Raw genomic sequence first — 26,179 nt, 5'->3', positions numbered from 1 at the left:
GGCTTCTTCCTTTAGGTTCTTTTCTTGGGTCATGATCACAGCTAGTGCTAAACCACTCCATGCTGCCTGATCATACACCAGGATTTGGTTATCCACATAAACATGATGCTGTTGTGAGTTCATTTTTCTATTTAGAGAAGCATGTCAGCTAGAAATACTTCCACCTTATTTCCCAGACGCATGCGTGCTGAGTGAGTGGCCAAAATAGCCCCTTGAGTAAGTGGCAGCTTTAAAAACCATCCAACTGCTGACTTCAAACTAGAAGGTCAGCAAAGGAAAGTGGAAGTTGGACTCTGAACGGTCGAGGCGCCCACAGGAATTTTAGAGACGTCGGATTTTGAAGGCTTGAACTAGACTGGGGGTTCTCCTTGCGTTTCTTGCCTGTTGCCTATCTTTGTCTTCTCCCTTCCGGCTTCGAGATGAATGTGCAGGCTTGCTCTAGGTGTGGGTATGGGGTTTATCCTGCTGAGAAGATCAGCTGTATAGATCAGGTCAGTAGACGTTTCTTGGCTTTTGTGAATAATAACAAACACAGGAAATTGACCTTCTCACATATGGACATAGGTAAATATGGAAATTTAATTTTCAGTTAAATTTTTTTGAACCACAAGAAAAAGTTGTATTTTCCCACCTTTATTTAGTTCTACCCATTTCTATTTCTTCTATGTTGTCTCGAAAAGAAAAAGTTATCCATTTATTTAACTGTGAGTGTTGTTATAGCTGAGTGTGTGGTTTTTAATTTTTTTAAATCACCATTTTATCCTCGAAGTTCATTTTTGTACCCTAAAATATATAAGATCCTTGAGTCTGGGGGAGAAAAGGTAATTGCTAAATCTTCTCTATGTGATTTCTAGATATGGCATAAAGCCTGTTTTCACTGTGAAGTTTGCAAGATGATGCTGTCTGTTAATAACTTTGTGAGTCACCAGAAAAAGCCGTACTGTCACGCGTAAGTGTTTGATGTCCCCACCACCACCTCTTGAGTTTTGTTTTTCAACAAGGAGCCAACTAAATGTTCAAATCATATACCCCGGGGTTAAATCCAAGAAATATCTTCCCCAAAGTGTTCACTTGTATCCTGTCATTAAAGAGACCTAAGGTGGGATTTTATGCAATGGACACAAAATTTCAAATTTCTTCCAAGTAAAAGATCAAATATATCCACTATAACCTTGTGTCAAATGATTAAATATTGTGCAGAAAAATATAATGGCCATAAATATGCATATAGAGCTTTGAAGTATTTTCTTTTAAATAATTTCAGAATCCTTTTTTACTTTCTTTAGGAAGTTTTCAAGTGATCATTTCCAGTTAAATTTAGGCTTTCAGTTGTATATGTTGATTTTATTTGATTTGCTTTTTTTTTCTGGAAGATGCATTGCCTGGAAAATCATGAACTTAATTTTTAAGTTTTATATTTATTGATTTTTTTAAAAAAAACTATTATTATTTAAAAATAATCTTAAGAATAGTCCCTCAATCATTTGGATAAAGTACATTTCTAATTTTGATTTTTACCTATTTGTTGTAGCCATAACCCTAAGAACAACACTTTCACCAGTGTCTATCACACTCCATTAAATCTAAATGTGAGGACGTTCCCAGAAGCCATCAGTGGGGTAAGTTATTTAATTTTCAGTGGGATGGAGGGTATGGAGAATGGTTGGTTACTGGGTAGAAACATACAATTAGATAGAAGGAATATGTTCTAGCCAGGCACGGTGGCTCACACCTGTAATCCCAAGACTTTGGGAGGCCAAAGCAGGCAAGTGGTTTGAGCTTAGGAGTTAGAGATTGGCCTGGGCAACATAGTGAAACCCTGTCTTTATTTCTTAGAAAATTAAATAAAAGAAGGAATATGTTGTAATGTCCTATAGCAGAGTAGGGTGACCACAATTAACAACAATGTATCATATAATTCAAAATAGCTGGAATAGAAATACTACTTGAGGCGAAACACCCTAAATACCCTGACTTGATCATTATACATTCTAATACGTAACGAAGTATTACATGTACTCCACAAATACATGCAAATATTATATATCCATTAACAATGCTTAGGCACGTGTAAAGTTTTTAAGTGTCTCTGTCTGCATGTGAAGCTGCCTATTTCCTCCACATACACATGTAAAGTGCATTTGAGTAACAAATGTGACTGTTTGTTATCCCACAATATTAGGGGCCAATATACAGGATAATGGAGATAGAATAATTGAGGTCCTTGATTTCAGTATAATCTTTGTGTCTTGACCAGCTCAAGACTGTTTCATAAAATGATGACAGTTTATAGAGTAGGCTCTGCACATACTAGAGGCTTACGACATAAAACAATGCTTACATAGTTGGAACATACTACGAGGATCTTGACTTTGCCCTGTGACATTCTGGTACATAAAATCAAAACCTTTAGTTTCACACTCAAGTCTCTCTGAATTCAGTCATTACTTAGGATTATTGACAGCCTGTTTTCCCCTTGGGGTGGGAATAGGTCAAAGATGTTTTCCTTTGGAAAGGAAGTTTAGTTTAGGAGGTGTGGAGTTGAGATGGGGAGGTAAACATGGAGGCCACACTGCGAAATCCAACCTCTTGAAAATCTAATAGTGGAGTTTTGTCAAATAACCAGCTATCGGCGTAACTCTTGCACCTATTAAAATGATGAATCATTGAGCTTCTATAACCCATGCCCACAAGAAGTTGCTCTGTGGGATGAAGTTTTAGTGGCTTTCTAAAATTAGAAAATTACCCATGAGGTGAAAGGTTCTCTCTAGTAATCCCTCTTTACCCAAGATTCCCTTCCTAATGTTGCTCCACCTCATACTGACTCCCTTCCTTGCCCAACTGTCCTCCTCCCAAGAAACTGTATATGAGATAGAGGTAGTTGTCTTGCTGTGTGGCTCTCTACACATACTGCCAAGATACCTTATTTTCACTAAATGCTTAGAACTAATTGTGAGTTTATTATTTCTTTTATTTAACAAGCTTATATAGCATTTACTGTAGAAGCACTTAATTCATTTAACATACATCGCAACCCAATGAAGTTGATACTACTATCATCCCATTTTACGATGAGGAAATGGAGGCTCAAATTGTTGCTCAGATATCATTGCTTCCTAGGGATTCACAAGTCTTAAGAATTCACAAGCACTCCTAGGTTACTGAGAAGCCTAATTCTTTTAGGACTTTGTTTTCATCTCTTGGTGTCTGAGGGCAGCTCCATGAAATTATAGTAAATATTGAATGTAGCTCTTACTTAAACAGAGTGCTAAACACTCTGATAAGTTATTTATATTATCTCATGTGTTCTTCACAAGAGCCTTCTGTAATATTATCATGTTATAGTTGAGGAAACTGAGGCTCAGAGAGGTTAAATAACCTGCCTAGTTTACCCAGCTGGTTGGGCACAAATCCAGATCTGTTTAACTTTAGAATATTTATTAGTGGCTCACTTTCATATATACCTAGAGGGTGGCAAACTCTCCAGAAGACAAAATGCACTTGTTCATGTTTTCAAATATCCAGATGTTTCTGCAGTTGTGTAGCGAGGATTTGACAGATAAAATATGAGGAGATGTACTTTACATCAGAATACTGTTTGCATTTATTACACTGTCTACAGAAAGATCCATAATGTCTGTATTTTCCCTCTAACTGAGCCACAGCGGGCACGTCTCCACCTTATAATCACACAACAGGTTGCACACTATTTTCCTTTTTTTGAAGTGGGAGTGGACTCACTTTATTTTAACTGTGTATGACAGGCCCGACCTGGAGCAAGGCTAGGATTGTCGCTGGTTTTATTTCCAGCCACAGACAGTGATGTGAGCTTCCCAGGAGGCCTGCGTGTGTATATTTGTTTGTGTCTATGTGACAGTGTATATGTGTGTATATATATGTGTGTGTGCATCTGGGGAGTGTGTATATGTGTGTATGTAGGTGTGAATGTGTGTGCACACACATCTATATGTGTGTATGTGATGCGTGTGCATGTGTATGTATGTGCACGTTCATGTGTATTGTATGCATGTGTTTGGTGTGTATGTATATATGTGTATGTATGTATATGTGTATGCATGTGGGATATGTATATGTGTATGTGGTATGTATATATGTGTATATAGTGAGTGTATATATGTGTGTATGGTGTTTATGTACGTATGTATGTATATATGTGTATATGGTGTGTGTGTGTGTGTGTGTGTGTGTATGTGTGTGTGTTGTCTACTGAGATCGCTTTCTCCTTCTTGCCCACCAGGGACAAAGTAAAATGGACAACCATGTCCCTTACAGGGCCCAGCTCTTACAACTGCCCGAGGGTGTGCTATGAATTACCTTTCACCTCCTTGTGATCTCTGAGAGACTCTGACAATTGAATAAAAAACAAATTCATTGTGCAAGTGCTAAAATCAAAAAAGGAAAGAGAGTTTTCAGTGACAGTGATGAAGGAGAAAAGCAAAGATTTTAAGCTGGCATTCAAAGCCGATTTGCAGTGTTTTGTTCCTAAATGTCACCCTTTGAAAAATAAATAAATATTTGCAAAGATAGAATTTCCTGTTTGGTAGGTGTGAATGGAATTTTTAGAAAAATAAAATATCTAGGCTTTTTTTCTATTCAGAGAATGAAATTTAGCCCTTCATGCTTCCTTACCCCACTGGTAAGATATATGGCATTTTTTCCTCTTTCTATTTCCTCAATGTAATCTGAATCTCAAAAAAGGTCCCTGGAGGAGGCAAACCCTCCCCAGTCGTAGATTTGCACTGGGGAAGGAGGACAGCAAATATAACTTTCTAGAATGGACAGAATATCTATTTTGGCCATTTGTTTCTGATTACTAAAGTACATTGTTCTCAAGGAGGGCAGTTTCCCCCAACCCCTACCTGGGGGACATTTGTTACTGTCTGGGGACATATTGATTGTCGCGACTGGTGTTGGTGGGGTATTATTGCATCTGGTGGGTAGAGACCTAGGATGCTGCTAAACATCTTGCCATGCTTGAGGCAGTCCTCCACAACAAATAATTAACTGGCCCAAAATATTGGTAGTGTTATTTGTAGGTAAACAAACAAACAAACAAACAAAAGAAGCCCACTTTAAGTTTACGTAACGTTCATTTGTTTCTTAAAAATACAAGGAAAAAGCATGTAAAGATCTCTCAATGTATATATTTAAAATATACACATCAAGTAGCATTAAGCAGTAGGAACCATGGAGAGTCAATGTCAGAAGATGCCCTTGATAGGGAACAAGAATTCTTTGGGTTTAAACTTTTATCTGAGCTTGTTTTCTCATTATGTTTAAAATTAAGAATTTAAACTTCAGCTTGTAAAAATTGCAGATTTCTTTCTTTCTTTCTCTTTCTTTCTTTTTTTTTTTTTTCGGGATCTCATTTTTTTGCCCAGGCTGGAGTGTAGTGGCATGATGTCGGCTCACTGCAACCTCCGCCTCCCGGGTTCAAATGATTCTCATATCTCAGCCTCCTGAGTAGTTGGGACTACAGGCGTGCGGCACCATGCTCAGCTAATTTTTTCTATTTTTAGTAGAGACAGGGTTTCACTGTGTTGGCTAAGCAGGTCTCGAACTCCTGGCCTCAAGTGATCTGCCTGCCTCGGCCTCACAAAGTGCTGGGATTACAGGCGTAAGGTACTGCGCCTGGCCAAAATTGCAGATTTCTGGGCCCCCCCTCCTACCTAATAAATTTTGATATCTTAGTTTGGACCTAAGAGCTTCTGATTTTTTTTCTTTTATAGTTAGTTCTTTTTACATTTAAGAAATCTTTGTCTATCTCAAGGTTATGAAGATGTTACTGAGAGGTCAGTTTCCCCCAATTAATCTATACATTCAAGGCAGTCCCTTTTAAAATCCTGGTGTTTTTCTGTGGAAATGGACAGACTAATTCTGAAACGAATATAAAAACACAAAGCTCCAAAAATAGCTAAGAAACCAAAGAACAAAATTGAAGGACTCACCAGATTTCAAGACTTACTCTATAAAAGCAGACTTACTCTATTAACTCAGCATAGAATTGGCACAAGAAGAGAGAAATAGACCAGTGGACTCCAATACAAGGTCCAGAAATAGGGCTGTATGTATATGGTCACTTGAATTACGAGAAAGGCATCACTGCAATTTACCATAACAAGAATGATTTTTCAATAAACAGTACTGTAGTAATTGGGTATTAATATAGAAAAAAAATGAACTTTGACAGTTATCTATACATAAAAATTAACTCAAGGTTTATTAAAAATCAGGGTGTTAAAGATAAAATTGTGAGACACACAAAATTGCGGAGCCAGCATTTTAACAAGCTCCCTGGGTGATGATTACATGACTAAAATTAAGAACCACTACTCTAATGCCCAATGTTTTCTCAGGTTACTCTAATTTGTATTGTGTGGTAGGTTTATACAGACTTTGTCTCGGTCACTTTAATTGCACTGCTCCAAAGAGCTTTGCACACAGCAGGTGTTCTATATGTGCCACCTGGTTGGTGGTGCAGATGAAACCACAGGGAGACTGACAGCGCAGTGTGCCTTGTAGCTTAGTGTTTTGCAGTTGAGACTGAGCAAAATCCCCCAATTTTAGTTAGGAATTGTTTGTCTATTTTTTTTCTCTTTTCTGATGGAAGCATCACTGACGACATCTTCCTTGTGTAGATCCATGACCAAGAAGATGGTGAACAATTTAAATCAGTTTTTCATTGGGACATGAAATCCAAGGATAAGGAAGATGCACCTAACAGGCAGCCACTGGCAAATGAGGTGAGAGAAAAGTGATAAGTGGGTTTGGAAAAAGAAAGAATGACATACTATGTCAATTGAATGTATTATTATTATTACTTCTAGAGAAAATCAAGTAGGTTTCCTTTCATTCAGTTTGTAATTCCAACTGTCTATGGAAGACCTCAATCAGCGTGTCCTAACATCACCTGAACTCTATCTGCCCCAGACCAGGTTCACTGCCTTCCCCTTCCAGCCACTATATTTCTATCACCCAGGTTTGAAACGAAGACTACTCTTTGTTTCTCCAACACTTCACTCAGCTCCACCCCTTTCTCTCCACTCTCCCAGTTCTGATTCTCGTCATTTCCTGCCTGGACCTTTAGGAGGCTTCCCAAGATGGCTGCTTTCCTTCCTCTGGGCTGTCCTCTCTCCACCCTTCCCGGGTATCCCTGACTTACTCTTCCCACCTCCCCTGTCTGTTGACAGACTTATCATTTCAGAATTACTTAGCCGTTTATTTTATTTACACACATAATATATGCATAAGAATTTGCATTATTCTTACTGTAAAAAAAAAAAAATTCCAAACAGTACAAAGGTAACCCTTTATCCACCACCTGCAATTCCAGTTTTCTCTGTAGAAGTACCCGCTTTCATCAGTCTTGTGGGTAGCATCCTTCCAGACTTTTCTCTATTGATTTGCAAATAAAACTATCTATATCTGTCTTTCTAGAGTTTACATTTGGACATGTTTACTACCATTTATTGAAGGATCTTGAATGAGTTATTTAACCGTTCTTTACTTCAACTTTCTCATCTGTAAGGTGAACTTCAAACACTTCCTAACATAATGATATTGTGATGATCAAAAGATCTTAGAACAGTGGTAGGCACAATAAATATCAGCTAGTATTATTTGTTATTGAAAATTATATATATATATATATATATATGTGTGTTATATAAACCAAAAGTATCTGAGACAGGTCTCAATCCATTTAGAAAGTTTATTTTGCCAAGGTTAAGGATACGCCCATGACACAGCCTCAGGAGGTCCTGACAACCTGTGCCAGAGGTGGTCAGAGCACAGCTTGCTTTTATACATTTTAGGGAGACAAGAGACATCAATCAGTACATGTGAGGTGTACATTGGTTCCATCTGGAAAGGCAAGACAACTCGAAGTGGGGGCTTTCAGGTTGTAGGTAGATTTAAAGTTTTCTGATTGGCAGTTGGTTGAAAGAGTTATTAACTAAAGACCTGAAATCAATAGAAAGAAATGTCTGGATTACAATAAGGGATTGTGGAGACCAAAGTTTTATCATGTAGATGAAGCCTCCAAGTAGCAGGTTTCAGAGAGAATAGATTGTAAATATTTCTTATCAGACTTAAAGTCTATGTTGGTGTTAATACTGGTCTGTAGGCTTTTCCTGAATTCCAAAAGGGAGGCGGGTATAATGAGACATGTTCGACCTCCCCTTTCCCATCATGGCCTAAACCAGTTTTGCAGGTTAACTTTGGAATGTCCTTGGCTGAGAGGAGGGGTCTGTTCTGATAGGTAGGGGGCTTAGCATTTTATTTTTCGTTTACAGTATGTTAAATGTATACTTTTTTCATGAAACAATATGCATTGTTGTGAAGTAGTTTTCACTCAACAAATATCTTGGAAATATTTCTATATCAGCATCCTTTTAAGCCATCGTGAATGGGTGAATCATAGGTGCACCATTAAAAATGGATGTACAAGGCCTGGTGCCATGGCTCACGCCTCTAATCCCAGCACTTTGGGAGGCCAAGGTGGGTGGATCACCTGAGGTCAGGAGTTCGAGACCAGCTTGGCCAACATGGCAAAACCTTGTCTCTACTAAAAATACAAAAATTAGCCAGACATGGTGGTATGTGCCTGTAATCCCAGCTACTCAGGAGGCTGAGGCAGGAGAATTGCTTGAACCTGGGAGGCAGAGGTTGCAGTAAGCTGAGATAGTGCCACTACACTCCATCTTGGGTGACAGAGCAAGCCTCTGTCTCAACAAAAAAAAAAAAAAAAAAAAAAAAAAAGAATGGATGTACGATACCATACTATCCTATTGATAGACAGGATTACAGGATTATTCAAAAAATTTTTTTCTATTGCAAAGTTGCAATGAACACTCTTGTTCAAGACCTCTTTTGTACACAAATGAGTTTTTTTCTAGACTAGCTAATGAAAAAACAAAATTGCTAGATCAAAGGGTATGTCCCTTTTAAATTTTAATGGAGGCTCAAATTGCATTCTAAAATAGCTGTACATTTTATATTCCCAAAGGCAGTGTGTGAGAATGCCTGTTTCCTCACATTCTAATCAGCACTTGGTATTGTCAGATAAGTGTTTGGACAATCTGCATCTTGTTTCAATTTAGATGTCCCTGATTGCTAGTCAGGTTGAGTGTAATTTCACATATGAATAATCTGTCTTTCCAGATCTCGAAAGGCTGGCTCTACCCAACCTGTCCAACTTGCCCCCCTCCAGCCCACCTGGCTCCCCATCTCTTTCCCTCAGGTCCAGTCAAACCCAGCTCCTCATGGTCCTAAGTACTGAGCCCATCACTGCCTTCATGCTTTTATTCATGGCAGCCCACATTCCTGGAATTTATTCAACAAATAATTATTGAGTCTATGAGTTGCTGCATACTGTTCCAAGCTTTTGGGATGCATTAGTGAACCAAACACAAAAATCCCTGCCCTCATGGAACTGACCTTCTAGAGTGGATGCCATTTTTTCTCCCTTTGCCTCTGCTAATTGCCCTCAGCCCTGGAGGTACAGCTCAAATTCTGTCTTCCTGCCCCAAATGGGACCCATCTCTTACAGACCGCTTTTTAAAGATTCTTATTGTACTTATCACTCAGACAATGCACTTAAACCATAACTGTTTTCTAATTGCTATTTGTTTCATGTTAGTTTTATCTCCCAAGGTGGTAGGTCATGAGTATCTTAAAAGAGAAACTTTACGTTTCCTTTTTTTTTTTTTTCCTTTGCATTGTCAGTTGTCAAGTAACAGGTAGTAGGTTTTTGACATTTGTCTGAATAATGTTGATTAATCTCAGATTACCTGACCGCAGTGATTTCCCCTCCTCCTCACCCAATCCTGATGCAATGGTGTGCAAGAAAATGCTGTTATATTCCAAATTTTCCTGTGACATAGTGGCTTTCAGAAAGTTCAATTATTTAGAAACTTAGGTCATTTTCTAGCCTGAAATAAATGAACATTTATTTCAGTTAGCTGAGACCTAGGATTTACCAATAGGAGTTTATAATGTTTAAGAATATCTTCTTTTGACAATGTATGTAAGTGTTACTGGGAGTCTGGGGCATGTGTTTGTATCCCTTCGTGTGCTTCCTTTGTAGAGAGCCTATTGGACTGGATATAGGGAAGGGAATGCTTGGTGCCCAGGAGCTCTGCCAGACCCTGAAATTGTAAGGATGGTTGAGGCTCGAAAGTCTCTTGGTGAGGTAAGCACGCTAGAAATTGCTTTAGGAATTGGTTTAGCAATTACGTAGCAATTAGTTTAACTGTTCCTTGGCTTTTACAATTGTGGTAGACAGAATGATGCTATCATCCCCAAAGACACCCATGTCCTAATCCGTGGAACCAGGAGGGTCAGAGTCAGAGGAAAGGTGATGCGGTGACAGAAGCAGAGACCAAAGCCATGTAGGGCAGGAACTAGAAATGTGGGGGCCTCTAGAAGCTGGAAAAGGCAGAGAAACAGATTATCCTCTAGAACCTCCAGAAGGAATCATCCCTGATGGCCCATTTTAAAGTACTGACCTCCAGAATCGTAAGAGACCTTAGCAGGCTTTCACATAGGGAAGACAATTTTAGCCTGAATTGTGGAAATCTTCAACCATTTGCACAGGTTACACTCTAGGTAACTAGATCCCTCCTAGTTACCTCTAGGTACACTTACCCTTTGAAGAATCTACTTTGGAAAACACTGTTAGTCCTCATGACTTTTCCTTTAGAAAATGGAAAGAAAATGCTAGAAACACAAATGCTAAGGTGTTAAGTCTCATTAGGAAAACTAATCATCAGAGATATTCAGAAAGTCAGAAGGAAAGCATAAGAGACATTTTACTTCCAATACTGTAAAATTGGTATTGCTATTGACGAGTTACAGGAAAGTCACCCACATATTGATTAATGGCTGTGTTACCTACAGGCCTTTGAGTCAAAGGGCAGCCCTTGAGTTGTGCTAGGTCCCCATATTTTGATATGAACATTGAAGAGGAGCCCCTTTGACATGGGAAATATGAGTTCTTCAGTGCTGATGGTTTTATTCAAATTGCCAATTATAAACCGTATTTAAATTTATTACGGGTGATTGAAATATTTCCGAAGCACTTTATAAATCTAGTTTCATTGGTTTTATTGCAGTTTTCTTAGTTGTCACTCAATATCATCTCAGTTCTCATGCTGACATTGGTTCTGACCAACAGGAATATACAGAAGACTATGAGCAACCCAGGGGCAAGGGGAGCTTTCCAGCCATGATCACACCTGCTTATCAAAGGGCCAAGAAAGCCAACCAGCTGGCCAGCCAAGTGAGTGTCTGGGTGCTTTTTCACCATAGATTATGCTAATTTTTGTCATTAACGAACCCCCATGATTTAGGGAAAAAACAATAAAAGAGTACTTTGGGGAGGTAGGTACCACAGGTGTCATATTACAGAGAAAACTGTGTTCTTACCTTTTCCCTGTCAAGTATTCTCTGTGCAGTGATTGGACCATATCTATAAAATACAGAGAAGACTGTGTAGTTCATCCAAAGCCTGGACCACATGATTTCTTGAGTTTGCTTTAGCATTGAAGACATTATTTATTTTTATTTTTGTGAGAAGGCGTCTTGCTCTGTCGCCAGCTGGAGTGCAGTGGCGCAATCTCGGCTCACTGCAACCTCCGCCTCCCGGGTTCAAGTGATTCTCCTGCCTCAGCCTCCCGAGTAGCTGGACTACAGGTGCCCGTCACCACACCCAGCTAATTTTTGTATTTTTAGTAGTGATGGGGTTTCACCATGTTGGCCAGGGCAACAATGGTGACCTTGTGATCTACCCGCCTCAGCCTCCCAAAGTGCTGGGATTACAGGCGTGAGCCACCGCACCCAGCCGAAGACATTAATTTTTAACCGGGTGTCAGGTCCACCGGAAGAGTAGCAAAGTTTATTTGTTAAAAGCTCAGATTTTGGAGCCAGAATGCTAAAATTTGAATCCTGGCTCTATCCCTTAGTGCTAAGTGACCATAGACAAATTACTTAATTTCTCTCTTCCTTGGCTTCTCATTTGTAAAGTGAGAAAAACATTGGTCCTGCCAAATGTGATTGTTATGGAGATTAAGCAAGTTAATATTTGTTGGAGTGTGGCAATCCCTGGCACACTCCTGGACTTAACACATTGGCATAGATACTTTTTGAGGAGGAGCCCATGAAACAAGCCACAGAAGACTTGCCACAGGTTTGCGTTGAGTGTAGCCTGATGGTGCAGCTTTAGGAGAGCCACAGGGAGAGGTCATTGCAGAGGCTGTGAGGTGGGTGCACCCTTGACTCTACTGTCTTCTCATCAGGTGGAGTATAAGAGAGGGCATGATGAACGCATCTCCAGGTTCTCCACGGTGGCGGATACTCCTGAGCTGCTACGGAGCAAGGCTGTGGCACAGCTTCAAAGTGATGTAAGAAAGGAGGGACGCCAGTCCATCACTGATGGGCATTTGGGTTGATTCCTCGTCTTTGCTCTTGTGAATAGTGCTGCAGTGAACATACACGTGCATGTATCTTTATAATAGAATGATAAAAAGGAACAAGATCATGTCCTTTGCAAGGACATGGATGGAGCTGGAGGCCATGATCCTCAGCAGACCAATACAAGAACAGAAAACCAAACACCCCATGTTCTCACTTATAAGTGGGAGCTGAGCAATGAGAACACATGGACACAGGGAGGGGAACAACACACACTAGGGCCCATGGTGGGGAGCTGGCGGGAGGGAGAGCATCAGGATAAATAGCTAATGCATGCCGGGCTTAATACCTAGGTGATGAGCTGATAGGTACAGCAAACCACCACGGCACTCATTTACCTATGTAACAAACCTGCACATCCTGCGCATATATTCTGGAACTTAAATTAAATTTAAAAAAGAGAAAGAGAAATGAGGCAGGCCAAGATGCAGTGGTTTGCACGTAAGATCCTTCATTCTTTCCTTGCTTGGAGGTGGAGGGAGGGAGAATGTAGCAGACATTCTAGTCCTGCATGGGTACACAAGAAGAAATTCCTGAGGTCAAGGATGGTTGGGTTTGATAAGTCAGTTAGCAGAGACCTCGCAAAAACACTTCTTTAAAGAGAAAACTTTAGATTGGATTAACACCAAATTGGATGTATCTGAGTAATCTGAGAGAAATCTCTCTTGCCACTACAAATCAGAGAACATAATTTCTAAACAACTTTTACCACTTGCATTTACATAACCCAGATGTTCCATAGCATAATAAAATCAAGAACTTAGTGTTGTTCTGAATGGGATATTGAAGCAGAAATCCAGCTTCTGCTTAATACGTGGTTTCCTCTTGCCTTAGCCTCGATCTGGGGTTGAGAAGACTCCTGTGTCTCCCAAACGTGGCTGACAACTCCTTGAGGGCTGAATAAGTATTCCTTTGCCCAGGCCCAGTGTCTGGCCTGCACCAGGTGCTTAGCAAGCACGTGTTGAATTCCACATTGGGTGTCTCCATGTGCCAGGCACGGTACTGGGTACTGGGAATAAGAAGGTGGATAAGATGCACATGGCCCATTAAATAGTAAGCCAATTATATGCCGTATGAGCTATGACAGGAGATGGGCAGGATGTCATGGAACCCTTAGCAGAGCATCTCACTAAGATCATCTGATAAACAGTGGGATTGGGGCATGTGATTCACATTTTTTTTTTTTTTTTTCATTTCAGGTGAGATACACAGAGGACTATGAAGAACAAAGAGGGAAAGGCAGTTTCCCTGCGATGATCACACCTGCCTATCAGATAGCCAAAAGAGCCAATGAGCTGGCAAGTGATGTAAGTTTCCTTGACAATGTGGTCATGTTAGGAAGAAAAAGGAATGTGAACCTGGGCCTGGGGAGTCCAACTTCCTGTCGACTTTTGCATTTACCCTGAAGCCAGGGAGTAGTTTTCTTTCATAGTTTTAAGTCAATTTTACCATGACAATGACCTGGCACTTTTATGTCTGAGACATACCTACTCCCTAGAACCAAGCAGAAAAAGAATATTCCATTAAGACATTCACTTTTACTCTTTTGGCTCCTGTGTATGGGAGTCAAATTCACCGAGTTTGTCCTTTGCCTTCAAACAGGTGAGGTACCATCAAAAATATCAAAAAGAAATGAGGGGAATGGCTGGTCCAGCCGTTGGAGCTGAGGGCATGTTGACAAGGGAATGTGCAGACCAGTATGGCCAGGTATGTGATAAAATGATCTCCTGCCCTGCCCTTTTCCATGTTTGGTCCCTTCTAGGCTGTGATACAGCTATGACCATTTAATCAGGGGTGGGGCTGTCATTTACCTTTACCTTATTTATGAAAGGTAGATTTTCCAAGGTAGAAAGTAGTGGACAAACAATTGCACAGGGCTCAACTTGACCCACTTAGGAAAACAGATTGAGGCACTTTCTTTTCTTAAATAAATAAATGACTTATACCAATATGGTGGCTTGGCCAAGAAGAAAGCATTCTTATCTGTCCATTGAAGAACAGTCCCAAGGACTAAGATCAGCTAAGCTTAGCTGGTCTCTATCATAAGCAACATAGAGATCAAAATGCATCTTGAAAAATACTGAGCATTTCACTGAATAGTGGGGCTCATTTTCTTAGAAAGTGAATTTGTTATCTAGGCTGGTAGATAAATCAGTATGCCAGAGAATGCAAACCCTTTTTCCAATTTCACTTCTCAGATGAACTATGTCTTGACAGGGGTAAAAAAAAAAAAAAGATTAAGATGACAATCACAAGCTAATTATTCTTTGCACATCCCTCTGTCTTTTCTGGTACTAGCCAGGTGTTGTAGGGTAGAAAGGAAGCATTATTGTGTACAGTTGCAAGTAAAGAACATTGGAAGAACATGAGTGTGTATTGGAAGAATACATTCTATGGGTTCAAGTGATTTTTTTTCATAATTGGACAGTTGTTTGAATTATTTGGCAGTAAGTACACTCTCTACAACATACATGATTTAGAAAACCACATGAATTTGTTTCTGTTCTTTAGAAAAACACATTGCTGTAGTTAGGCATATGCTCATATGAGTCTTAGGATGTGTTTGAAGGTCGGTTGGGACTCCTTTGAAAATGTCAACCAGAGCAGAAATGCTTGGTTTTGAATTTAAAAGGCCATTTAATCAAATTCTCTAAGTTAATTAAGTGGTCTTTTAGTGCTTTAAACCCGTGAAAAATGTTTTTACTCGTTTTGTATTTTAAATATATTGTTTGGAAAGCTCAGGACAACTTTTGAAAATCAGCTTTTAAAAAAAATCTGGCTTCTATGTTTGGCAAAAAATATTTTGTCCTGTATTTGGCCAATCCTATCTACCAGTAGCTATAAGACACACGTGTCATTTCATATGTGTACCTAGACATGACTGGAGGTACCGATGAAATGTAACTTTTTAGTATCATAGCTGGTTCTTGATTAGTAGGACGCTTTGATTGAAGTTTTCAGTCCTGAAAATAACAACTGCAAGAATCAAAATGGGTGTTGTTTGATAGCACTGTCAGCAGCTGTTGAGAGGACTCAGTCTAGTATGGCATTTCACTGTTGTGATTTAGCATGACTCGCCAGGGCATGAGGAGGAGGGAGCAAGAGAGAAGCCAGCAGGCAGATAACTATAAATATCTGTAGTGCCTTAAATGCCAACCAATTCATTCTTCTTTTTAACAAGTAACTAGACTTGTTAAAAGGATTATACCATGTAATCAACAGGATTAGGTGTCTTGAAAAAAGATTAACACTTACAACATACATATATACATACACACACACACACACACACACACACACACACACACACACACACAGAGACAGAGCGAGAAACTGGAGTAAAGTTACAAACACAGAACTATAGAGCAGAATGGGCAAAGCCATAGAGCATATTACCAAAGAATTTGAGAACCTTTTTTAAAAAACGTATTACTTATTATATTTGGCCAGAATATTCTGGCAGCCAGGCAAAAAGGAGAACTCAGGCCAAATGGTTTTCATTGTTGGATAACGGGGAGCCTGGATTTTCTAATCTGACCCAACTATTTTATTTTAGAAAATGTGTGTGCCACAGTCCAAGCCCTGGTGCTGGAGCTGGGCAGGCCCCTGGCTTGGAGGAGGCCACAGAGAGATGGAGTCATGAGCCTAAGGGGGGAACCACATGGGCTGTTCCAGATTTGTGCGAAAAGTACAGTGAAAACACAGAGGACTCTGCCTTGGGCAGGTCTAGGGGTGAGGGAGGACTGAGGGACTTCTACGAGGAGAAGGTTGTCTCTAAGCTGGGTCTTAAAGTACATCTGGCTGCCAGGGAGGGGTTATCCGTCATGTGATGACAGCGTCATGAAAGAGAAAGTTTTCCTTTCTGGGAGTGGATGGTTGGTGTGGGGAAGAAAAAAGAAAGGATTAAGACAAAGATTGTAATCCTTAGTCTGAAATATACAGTTAGTCCCATTTCAGATAATCTTATGGTAATTCGAAGCTTTTCCTCCCAAATTACAAAAATTATATAACACTCCTTTTCTGGTTACATGATACATACTACTGGGGAAGGCAGTACCACTGGAGGAGACAGTACCACCAGGGGAGACAGTACCACTGGGGGAGACAGTACCACCCACTGGGGGAGACAATACCACTGGGGGAGACAGTACCACTGGAGGAGACAGTACTACTGGGGGATACAGTACCACCGGGGGAGACAGTACCACTGGGGGAGACAGTACCACTGGAGGAGACAGTACCACTGGAGGAGACAGTACTACTGGAGGAGACAGTACTACTGGGGGATACAGTACCACCGGGGGAGACAATACCACTGGGGGAGACAGTACCACTGGAGGAGACAGTACTACTGGGGGATACAGTACCACCGGGGGAGACAGTACCACTGGGGGAGACAGTACCACTGGAGGAGACAGTACTACTGGGGGATACAGTACCACCGGGAGAGACAGTACCACTGGGGGAGACAGTACCACTGGAGGAGACAGTACCACTGGGGGATACAGTACCACCGGGGGAGACAGTACCACCAGGGGAGACAGTACCACTGGGGGAGACAGTACCACCCACTGGGGGAGACAATACCACTGGGGGAGACAGTACCACTGGAGGAGACAGTACTACTGGGGGATACAGTACCACTGGGGGAGACAGTAGCACCGGGGGAGACAGTAGCACCAGGGGAGGCAGTACCACTGGGGGAGACAGTACCACCGGGAGAGACAGTACCACTGGGGGAGACAGTACCACCGGGGGAGACAGTACCACCGGGGGAGGTCTCTACATAGATCTGCCACTGGACATGAGTAAGGTAGTGTTTGAGACCTGCTGGAAGACAAAGGACTTCCCTAGTTGTCAGTTAAAAAATGAATATTCCATAACACATAGGCCTGGGAGAGTGGTAGAGCATCTGATTTATCCAGTGGAAATAATGATGATGATCATTATATCAGTTGCCATTATTTAGTGCTGACTATGTGCTGGGTACCAGTAAGTGGGCCTGACTCCAGGGTCTGCCATCTTAAAAGGAATGTTTAAACCACCACATGGACATCACTGGAACCCAAGGTGGATGAACCTCTGTGATAATAGGCTCTGTGAGTGGCCATTGCTGAACCCCGCACATCTGGGGAGGAAAGCATTACTCACTGAAGTTTTTGACCCACCCAGCAGGGTTACCTGGAGGAGTATGAGGAGCACAGGGGAAAGGGCAGCTTCCCGGCTATGATCACTCCAGCATATCAGAACGCCAAGAAAGCCCACGAACTTGCTAGTGACGTGAGTACCATGTAGCTGTGACCGCAGAGCCACAGAGGCAGAGAAGTGAGACTTTGAAGGCTGTGCTTACTGAAACCTACACACAGATACATTTATTACAGCTGAGCCAAAGTAGAATGTTAGCCCTCAACTCCCATCCAAATTTATGAAGACTGCTTTGGCCCCATTTGTCTGCTTCCAGGGAGGTGCACATGGACAACCAGTATAGCTCGCTTGAGACCATCTGAAGCAAGTACAGAGGCTGGCCAGCCAGAGTGGGGTATTAGGAGAGTTTTGCCAAATGGCCCAATTAGAAATCGAGTAATTTAGGGGAAGAACTGATTAAAATAAGTCATATGATTATCAAACTGGGTGTAACCCGGTGATGAAATGATTTTTATTGGCAGAATGTTAGCCTGCTGGCAGTCCTTGAAAGGCAGTCTATAATTAAACTTGGAAAAGTGACATGCTCGCTGCAGATCTTAACATGCCAACTGTAACTTGGTCTCATCAGAACCTAGCATTCATCTGACACCCCTTGCCATTTTCTTTTTCTTTCCTTTTCCTTCACTCTCTTTCCTTTCCTTTCCTTTACCAAAGAACTATTCACCTATTACCCATTGACCCATAACAGCACCATCTTTCCCTGAGGAAGGAAGTTAAAAGACATTACTCTGCCCCTCATTAGCAGGGAAATGATGTTTCAACCAAGGGCAGATTGGGTTTGGACTGACAACTTTTCTTATGATTATTTTAAGACTTTATTTTTTTTTTCCATGCAGAATTAGAGTATAAAGTGTAAAAAGTGTGAAAAGGGCCAGGAAAATTTTAATAACAAAAAAGGACACAGTAGTTTATAGATTTAATGAAGAGAAAAGGCCACGTGAATTTTTTTTTTTTTCCTTCAGAAAATTGTATTAAGTAAATGTTGACATTAAGTCCAGGATAACTTTGGAGTAATTCCTCTCCCGGAGTGTGGAAACATCAACTCCAGCCCCATTTTGTGTGTTTTTATTTCAGATAAAATACAGGCAGGACTTCAATAGGATGAAAGGTGCCGCACATTATCACTCGCTTCCAGCTCAAGACAACTTGGTTCTCAAACGGGCTCAGAGCGTAAACAAACTCGTGAGTGAGGTGAGTGTGGGGGAAGAGCCACACGCATGAGCATCACCTTTTTTATCTCCTATAGTCAGTGAATGAGGTGACCCCATAATAAAAAGCTCTGGCTAAAAGTGTGACACCGGCCAGGTGTGGTGACTAATTCCTGTAATCCCAGCACTTTGGGAGGCGGAGGCAGGCGGATCACCTGAGGTTGGGAGTTCGAGATCAGCCTGACCAACATGGAGAAACCCCGTCTCTACTAAAAATACAAAATTAGCTCAAATTAGCTGGGCGTGGTGGTGCATGACTGTAATCCCAGCTACTAAGGAGGCTGAGGCAGGAGAATTGCTTGAACTTGGGAGGCGGAGGTCGCAGTGAGTCGAGATAGTGCCATTACACTCCAGCCTGGGCAACAAAAGTGAAACTCCATTTCAAAAAAAAATGGTGACACCACCTATTCTGCCCATTGGTTACTGGTTTCCAAGAACAGATATGTGGTAAAATGCAATTTACAAGACAGCCTAGAATCAAACCAATTACATCTTTCTCTGATGGTTCAGAAGTTACTGCCTAGATCCTCGCAGGGCTGTCAGTATTCAAAAGTGCCAGGCAACGGGCTTCTAGTTGCCAGAAAGAATACTGGAGGATCCATCTTTTAAAACAAATCAAACATCTGAAAGAGTGTTTCAAATGTCAAACCCCTCTCATTCTCTTATTGTTGAAGTCTGAGTTCCGAGAAGCTGTGTGTTCCGTGTGAATTTCCCTTACCTTACATGCTACGCTGGCTGCCAGAGGGGTGTGTTTGGTTTGGCTTGCCCACAGTTTAAGACGTTTTTATTGTGAGGACTGTTTGGCAAGGAAATATCCCCTCTAGATCCTCATATCCTTCTCACGCCCTAGTGTGTCCTTCATGGCATTTTCCCTCATTTGCATTTCTTATCTGGACTCTTGAAGGCATTTGACTTGGCAGCCTCTGGCGACGGGAACAATTATGGCGATTCAAAGCACTCACGTAACAAGTTATCTGCAACTCACAAACAGATACGCAAATGTCCAAAAATACTTTCCGTCTCTAACCTCTAAAAGCCAGTCCTTTACCCTAACCTGTTAGCTAACCCATGGTCCTCTAACTTGGGGCTGCTCTGAATCACCAGGGGTGATATTTTCCTAAGCCTCATCAGAAGCCTCAGATACTTTGAAGTGATAGATGGCTGCTGAGGCTTTGGAATCTGCATTTTAAACAAATGTTCCAGATGATTCTCGTGCTCTAGACCAGAGGTCATCACACTACAGCCTCAGTGACAAATCCAGCCCACAGCCTGCTTTTTTAAATAAAGTTTTATCGGAACACAGTCACATGACATTTGTTTCTGATTATCTGTGACTGCTTTGGAGCTACAAGGACAGAGTTGAGTATAACAATTGACAAAGAATATGTGGCCTGCCAAACCTAAAATATTTACTGTCTGGTCATTTATAGAAAAAGTTTGCTGGCCTTTTGCTGTCACTCACAGAACACTAGATCTAGATAGGACCTCTTCCACCATTAGGCTCTCACTTTGTCATACACCTGGAAAAGTAAAGTGTCTAGTTCTGGGTGGTAGAGACTTTTAGGGACAGAACTGGATCCATACCACTGGGAGTGCAGTTCTACCACCCAGGAATAACACCGTTAACATTTTGGCCTTTTTTTTTTTTTTTTTTGAGAGGGAGTTTCACTCTTGTTGCCCAGGCTGGAGTGCAATGGCGCAATCTCGGCTCACAGCAACCTCCGCCTCCCACGTCAAGCGATTCTTCTTCCTCAGTCTCTAGAGTAACTGGAATTACAGGTGCCCACCACCACGCCCAGCTAATTTATTGTATTTTTAGTAGAGACGGGGTTTCACCGTGCTGGCCAGGCTGGTCTTGAACTCCCATTTTGGTATTTTTCTATATGAATATACTGTAATTGAACAGATGAATATAAAAATATATTTATAGTATTAGAATTAGACGTACCCCCACCATATAGTTTTGTAAAATATGATAACAAACTGAGGGGTATTTCCTCTGGTAAAGAAGTTGCAAGGGAACCTTCCATTTCTTTATGTCCTTATGTTTAGTCAGTAAGACAAAGCAGCCATCTGTTGCAGGTAGTTGGCCTTAACTGCCTCATGCTAATTACCTGAGGTGACTTGGAGTCTATTTTATTAACATAGCCTCACATCCTACATCCAGGCACCCAGGAGAGCTCAAATAGCCAACTGATTTTAAATTAGAAGACGCTCTGCATCTGAATGGTCTCATTTATTATACTCCCTGTAAAGTAACTTTCCTGGTTGAATTGCACTGAAGTATACCTATAAAGATGTGCATACATCATAAATGTATAGTGGGAAGGATTTCCTTAAGTGGGACACATCTGTGTGACTAGCAATCAGATCAAGAAACAGAACATGACCAGACATCCTCCTAAGACATTTCCATTATAGGAAATATGATTTATCCCCCTAATTCACTTCCCCTCAAGAGTAACTACCTACCTGAGTTGTAAAACCAGTTTTGCCATTTTCTGAGTTATGAAATCTTATAGTATTTGTTCTTGAAAGGGACTCTATACTTTTAATTTTCTGAATGAAACCAATTATTTACTATTTATTATGATTTGTTTTTATGAAGGACACTGTGTCCTGCTAACTTAGCATATTCTATGCTTGATATGTTAAAATCTTGGGTTGAAAGTTTTCTAAAAATATCCTAGTCAAGTCCCGGGACATTTTCAAGAGTGACATTGGATTTGGTTCTATTGTGTGTCTGGTGTTTTGATTTCCAAGGTGGAGTATAAGAAGGATCTGGAAAGTAGTAGAGGTCACAGTATCAACTACTGTGAAACACCTCAATTCAGGAACGTGAGCAAGATCTCAAAATTTACCAGTGATGTGAGTTGTTAACGCTAAGCTTTTGTTTGGGCACTTTTGGTGAGCTTAGTTTTTAGGTCTCCTAAGAGGGACAGTCTATGGGAATGGATCTATGTGTCTTGGAGAAGCATGGCCTTTTAGGCATAAATGCCTGGGTTTTGGTTACGATTGCCTGCTGGGATTTGTCCTCATAGTGTTCAATTCTGTCACATCCTTGATCTTGACCCTGAGTCTTCTGGGCAGGACCTGTCCTCTCTGTCCCCTTGCTTCCTTGTGTGAAGCACAGTGTCCAGCTCCTTGTGATGAATGCTGGTGAGGGGGCCTGGCTGAGCATGTGACGTCCCCTCTCAGTGTGACTTTGTGCTTCTGAGTTAATATCACCTCATTTCACCCTCAGAGTCACCTGGAGAGCCAGATGTTATTTCCCTGTCTTACAGATGAGCAGATATGTACTAGAGGGGCATTCGCAAATTTGGAGATTCTCAGAGCAGGTCTGAAGATGTGTCCTCATGGACATCAAAGACCTATACTAGATAGTATGTTTTACTTTTGCTTAGTTGCACATAATAGTAGAATTTAAAATTGCAAGGGACTGTGTAAGGTGCAGTGAGGAATTTATTTTGCATAAATATAGTGGTTTAAGAGCTAACATACCTGATTTCACGGTTATTAATAGCAAAGTGGCCAATTCTGGGCAGTTGTTTAAGCTCCCTAAGCCACTCTGCCCAACTCTAAAATGGGGATAATAATAGTTCCTTCCCCCTCATAGAGTACTTGTGAAGATTAACTCAGATAAGTAGAATCGTGTCTGATATATAGTCATAAGTAGTGTTCTGTTTAAATACTCGCAGTACCTAGAAATGCAATGGCCTCCCAGGTTAGGTGATTTTAATACCCCAAATTTCCTATTTATGATCTCTCGTCATCCTGTTTTGGTCTTCTTTTTATTTGATAAGTGGCATTTGGCACATGGCACATAACATTATTATTTCACATGGTCACACTAGTGACCAATTTTTACATCACAGAATTTGGCAAAGCTCAGGTTTTGTCCTTCATATATTTAGAAATGGAGGTAATGGCATGCAGTGATTTGCACCAGCCTCGGCATGGGGCTTTGCATGTGACGCCAGCATAGTCAGCACCTGCCACCGTCTCACAGTAAATTTTCACATTGGAAAAATCTGGTAAATTTAAAACTAAAAATGTAAAAATGAACACAGAAGGTCAAGTCTGTTTTGTGCTGTCTATGCTCATCAGATCCCATGTTTCCTTGTCTTCCTGTCTTACTCCAACTTCTTGTGGATTGAAATTTACATTATTAAAAAAAAGTTTGCCTTATTTTTTGTTCTGTGATACACTGGCTATTTAAATGGCTTATATTTAATCATTTATGCTTTGGATTTAACGCATTAAGATGAGTAGTTTATCTTCAACTACTTGCAAAGGGAATGCTTTAGTTGAAAACTTTGTGTTTCTGTGTAGAATAAATATAAAGAAAACTACCAGAACCACATGAGAGGCCACTATGAAGGAGTTGGTATGGACAGACGCACTCTGCATGCTATGAAAGTCGGCAGCCTGGCAAGCAACGTGAGTCCTTTTATGCAAGGGCCTGTAGGGATGGAGTGGGGCGGGGCATGAAGAATTCAGCCAATTCTTTTAAAACTTCCCTTAAAAAAAAAATCTATCTTCTATTTTAAAGACTGTGTAAAGACTGACCCAAAACAGCTTCTAAATGTTAGCAGATACAGCCAAGGCTAGGTAAAATTCCTGAAAATTTTCAAAAGCTACAAAGTATTTATCTTAGATTTCACTAATTTGAAGAGTACTTCAATCTATTATAATGAATCCAGTGTGGTTAACACTTTCAATTTCTGAGAGAGAAAGAGAAATGAATAATTATGATTCTTATTCCAAATTCCCCAGGGTTCCAAAGCTTTTGTGATTTATTTGGAGTTGGTTGATTGGTAAGCTGGTTTGTTCCTTCATTCATTTTTTTGATCATTGTATTCATTGAAAACCTGCTGTGGCCTGGCACTGGTCAAGGTAGTGGGATAACAGCGTAGATCAGGTCCTTGTTTTCCCCTGTAGTATATAATCTGTTAATCTTTCTTTGGCTTTGTCAATCCAGTTTATAGGTTTACAAATGCTAGGTTGTAAATCTTGGAGGTAAAAGACACTTAAAGGAAACTGATTTCATTATTGAAACATACAAATGTTGGATTTTCTCTGCTTAAGAATGTCAATTTGACATTTAGAAAAAAAAATTAAATACTCTAAAGACTCTTGACCTTTCCATCTATTTTCTCAGGATTAGCCAAGGAGCTCTTCCATTGTCTATCCATGTGCACATGCCTCTTTTCATATAAGTACCATGCGCTAACCGATTGTGCCACTGAAGCACTGCAAATGCTTCTTTTCAACAAAAATGACAAACAGCTTCATAATTAATAAGATATAAAATAAATGTACTACAGATGGAAGTTAACTAATTTTGAATTAATTAAGAGGAGTTTAGATTAATTAAAGACAAAAGTATGAACTAACTTAATTTTCCTTGGAGGTGATGAAACTGAATTCATTTATTTCTGGGTATTTAAAAAATATTTCTTATGGCGTTCAAACAAAGCCAAAAGAAAGTAGAAGCTGATTTCTACATTCTTGTTCTTTTCTTCGTGTTTTAGGTTGCCTATAAAGCTGATTATAAACATGATATTGTCGACTACAACTACCCAGCCACTCTCGCGCCTTCCTATCAAACAACGATGAAACTGGTGCCCTTAAAAGATGTAAGTTCTTTTCCAACAGCTCTTTCTGCTTCGTCACTTGTCACTTCCTTCCCGAGGAGTGATTTATAGGCAGCAAGATGGAAAGAAACATGATACAACAGTTCATAGGAGGGTGAAGGGATTGAAGAAAGGGAAATCCTTTTCCATTTTCCACTAGGAAGTTCATTTATGCATGCGTGCACACTCTTAGATTTTCAGTGTGAACTGGGAACAACTCTAGTTTTGTCTTGAAAATAACCTGAGGTTCAAGTTTTTCCTCTTAGAATTCAGTGAGTTTTGTCTGCTGGGCACATTTCAAATGCTTGTTCCTTAGCAAGGATGACTTTTTTCTTTCTTTGAAAAAAGGTTTGACACGTAGTATGTTAAGGACTGAAGGAAGTAAAATAAAATGTATATATACAAGTTGAGAGGAAGTGGTAATATTGACTCCATTTTTTCTCAGGAGCACATGGGAAAGTATATGTATCCCTTAATTATTACAGCAGTGATTTTATTTATGGTTTGGCTTGTTCCAGGCAAAATGTGTACAATCAATTAAATTTCTTGTTTTCTGATTACAAGAATTTTACTATATGTTTATTATAGAAAATTTAGAAAATACAGAAAAGTACAAAGAAAAAGATAAAGGTCACCTACTAACTTAAAAAGTACTTCAGGGGGCTTATAAGTAAGGTTGTATTGTGGTTGCCAGTGAAGGTTATCTCCAATCAATCAATCAATAATTGAACAAATAATTCAACGTGTATTTATGAATGTCAAGTGCTACTTTCCTTTACTTTCCTTTGGGATCAGTACAAGTTTAGAAGTTGATTGAAGTTTTGCTACTGGTAGATAAGTCTTTGAATCTCTCTCTCTCTTGCTCAGAGTTGGGGCAGTAGGATTCAGTTGGGTATCTCCAGTGTCCAACCCAGTGCCCAGACATCAAAGCACAATCATTGGCAAATTATATTTATTGAATGAAAGGGGCTTTTCTATTGTGTAATAAAACAGGAGGTAGGAAGCAGAGGAATTGATCAGGGACCTAAACTTTGCTTATCTTTTTCTCAGGAAGTTTGGTTGGATTGAATTGACTTGCTCATTTTACAAAGTTAAACTTGACCGCTACCAAAGCTGCATTTATTTATCTATTTATTTATTTTTTGGCTGTATACATTACCTGGGAAACTTGCAGATCAAGGGCACCTTATTAAAATTCAAAGATGTGCTTTTGCAGTAGGATTCCAGATATCATGTCTAATAAGTTAGCACAAAGAATACAAGATGTACTCCCGTTATGACATGACTTGCTACTACATTTATGTAGATAAGACTCAGAGTCAAACCAGGCACCTGGAAGCCCACCCAGGAAAGTTTGATGCAAACTTAAACCAGACTGAATTAGAAATATTAATTGAGTTTAGAGGTGAGTTCTAAACTGGCAGCCCATGAGCCACATTCATGCTACAGAAGTGCTTTGTTTGGCTACACAGTGGGTTTGTTCTTGTTGTTGTTTTAATTGAACCAACATGTGGAATTTCTGAGTTCAGACAAAACTAACGTGCTCACCTTTTCTTGAAAACTCTGAGACATTCTGCCCCAGATCCTGCAAGGCAGCAATTGGCTGGGACTGGGTGGTGGCTGCTCGCTGTTGCTGTA

General features: G+C 40.3%; 1 protein-coding gene across 4 annotated transcripts in view; it reads left to right on the top strand.

Annotated features, from left to right (window-relative positions):
• Positions 1–260: 260 nt before the first annotated feature.
• Positions 261–26,179, top strand: part of NRAP (nebulin related anchoring protein) — a 76,027-nt gene continuing 50,108 nt past the window's right edge. For 2 of the 4 annotated variants that reach the window (XM_038009567.2, XM_038009565.2), the window contains exons 1-14: positions 281–491; positions 855–949; positions 1,532–1,619; positions 6,660–6,764; positions 10,109–10,213; positions 11,198–11,302; positions 12,318–12,422; positions 13,692–13,799; positions 14,095–14,199; positions 17,668–17,772; positions 18,772–18,888; positions 21,669–21,773; positions 23,238–23,345; positions 24,440–24,544. In XM_038009567.2, coding sequence (XP_037865495.2) covers positions 420–491; positions 855–949; positions 1,532–1,619; positions 6,660–6,764; positions 10,109–10,213; positions 11,198–11,302; positions 12,318–12,422; positions 13,692–13,799; positions 14,095–14,199; positions 17,668–17,772; positions 18,772–18,888; positions 21,669–21,773; positions 23,238–23,345; positions 24,440–24,544 — 1,428 coding nt within the window. In that variant the 5' untranslated portion in view covers positions 281–419. Of the gene's footprint in view, positions 492–854; positions 950–1,531; positions 1,620–6,659; positions 6,765–10,108; positions 10,214–11,197; positions 11,303–12,317; positions 12,423–13,691; positions 13,800–14,094; positions 14,200–17,667; positions 17,773–18,771; positions 18,889–21,668; positions 21,774–23,237; positions 23,346–24,439; positions 24,545–26,179 lie in introns of all 4 variants that reach the window. The other 2 variants (XM_007964114.3, XM_038009566.2) reach the window with 2 other exon arrangements.

This window comes from Chlorocebus sabaeus, chromosome 9 (genome assembly GCF_047675955.1).
Source record: "Chlorocebus sabaeus isolate Y175 chromosome 9, mChlSab1.0.hap1, whole genome shotgun sequence".
In the NCBI taxonomy this organism is placed as follows: domain Eukaryota; kingdom Metazoa; phylum Chordata; class Mammalia; order Primates; family Cercopithecidae; genus Chlorocebus; species Chlorocebus sabaeus.
Note: the sequence above shows the minus strand (reverse complement) of the source record. Positions and strands in the feature narration are given on the sequence as shown.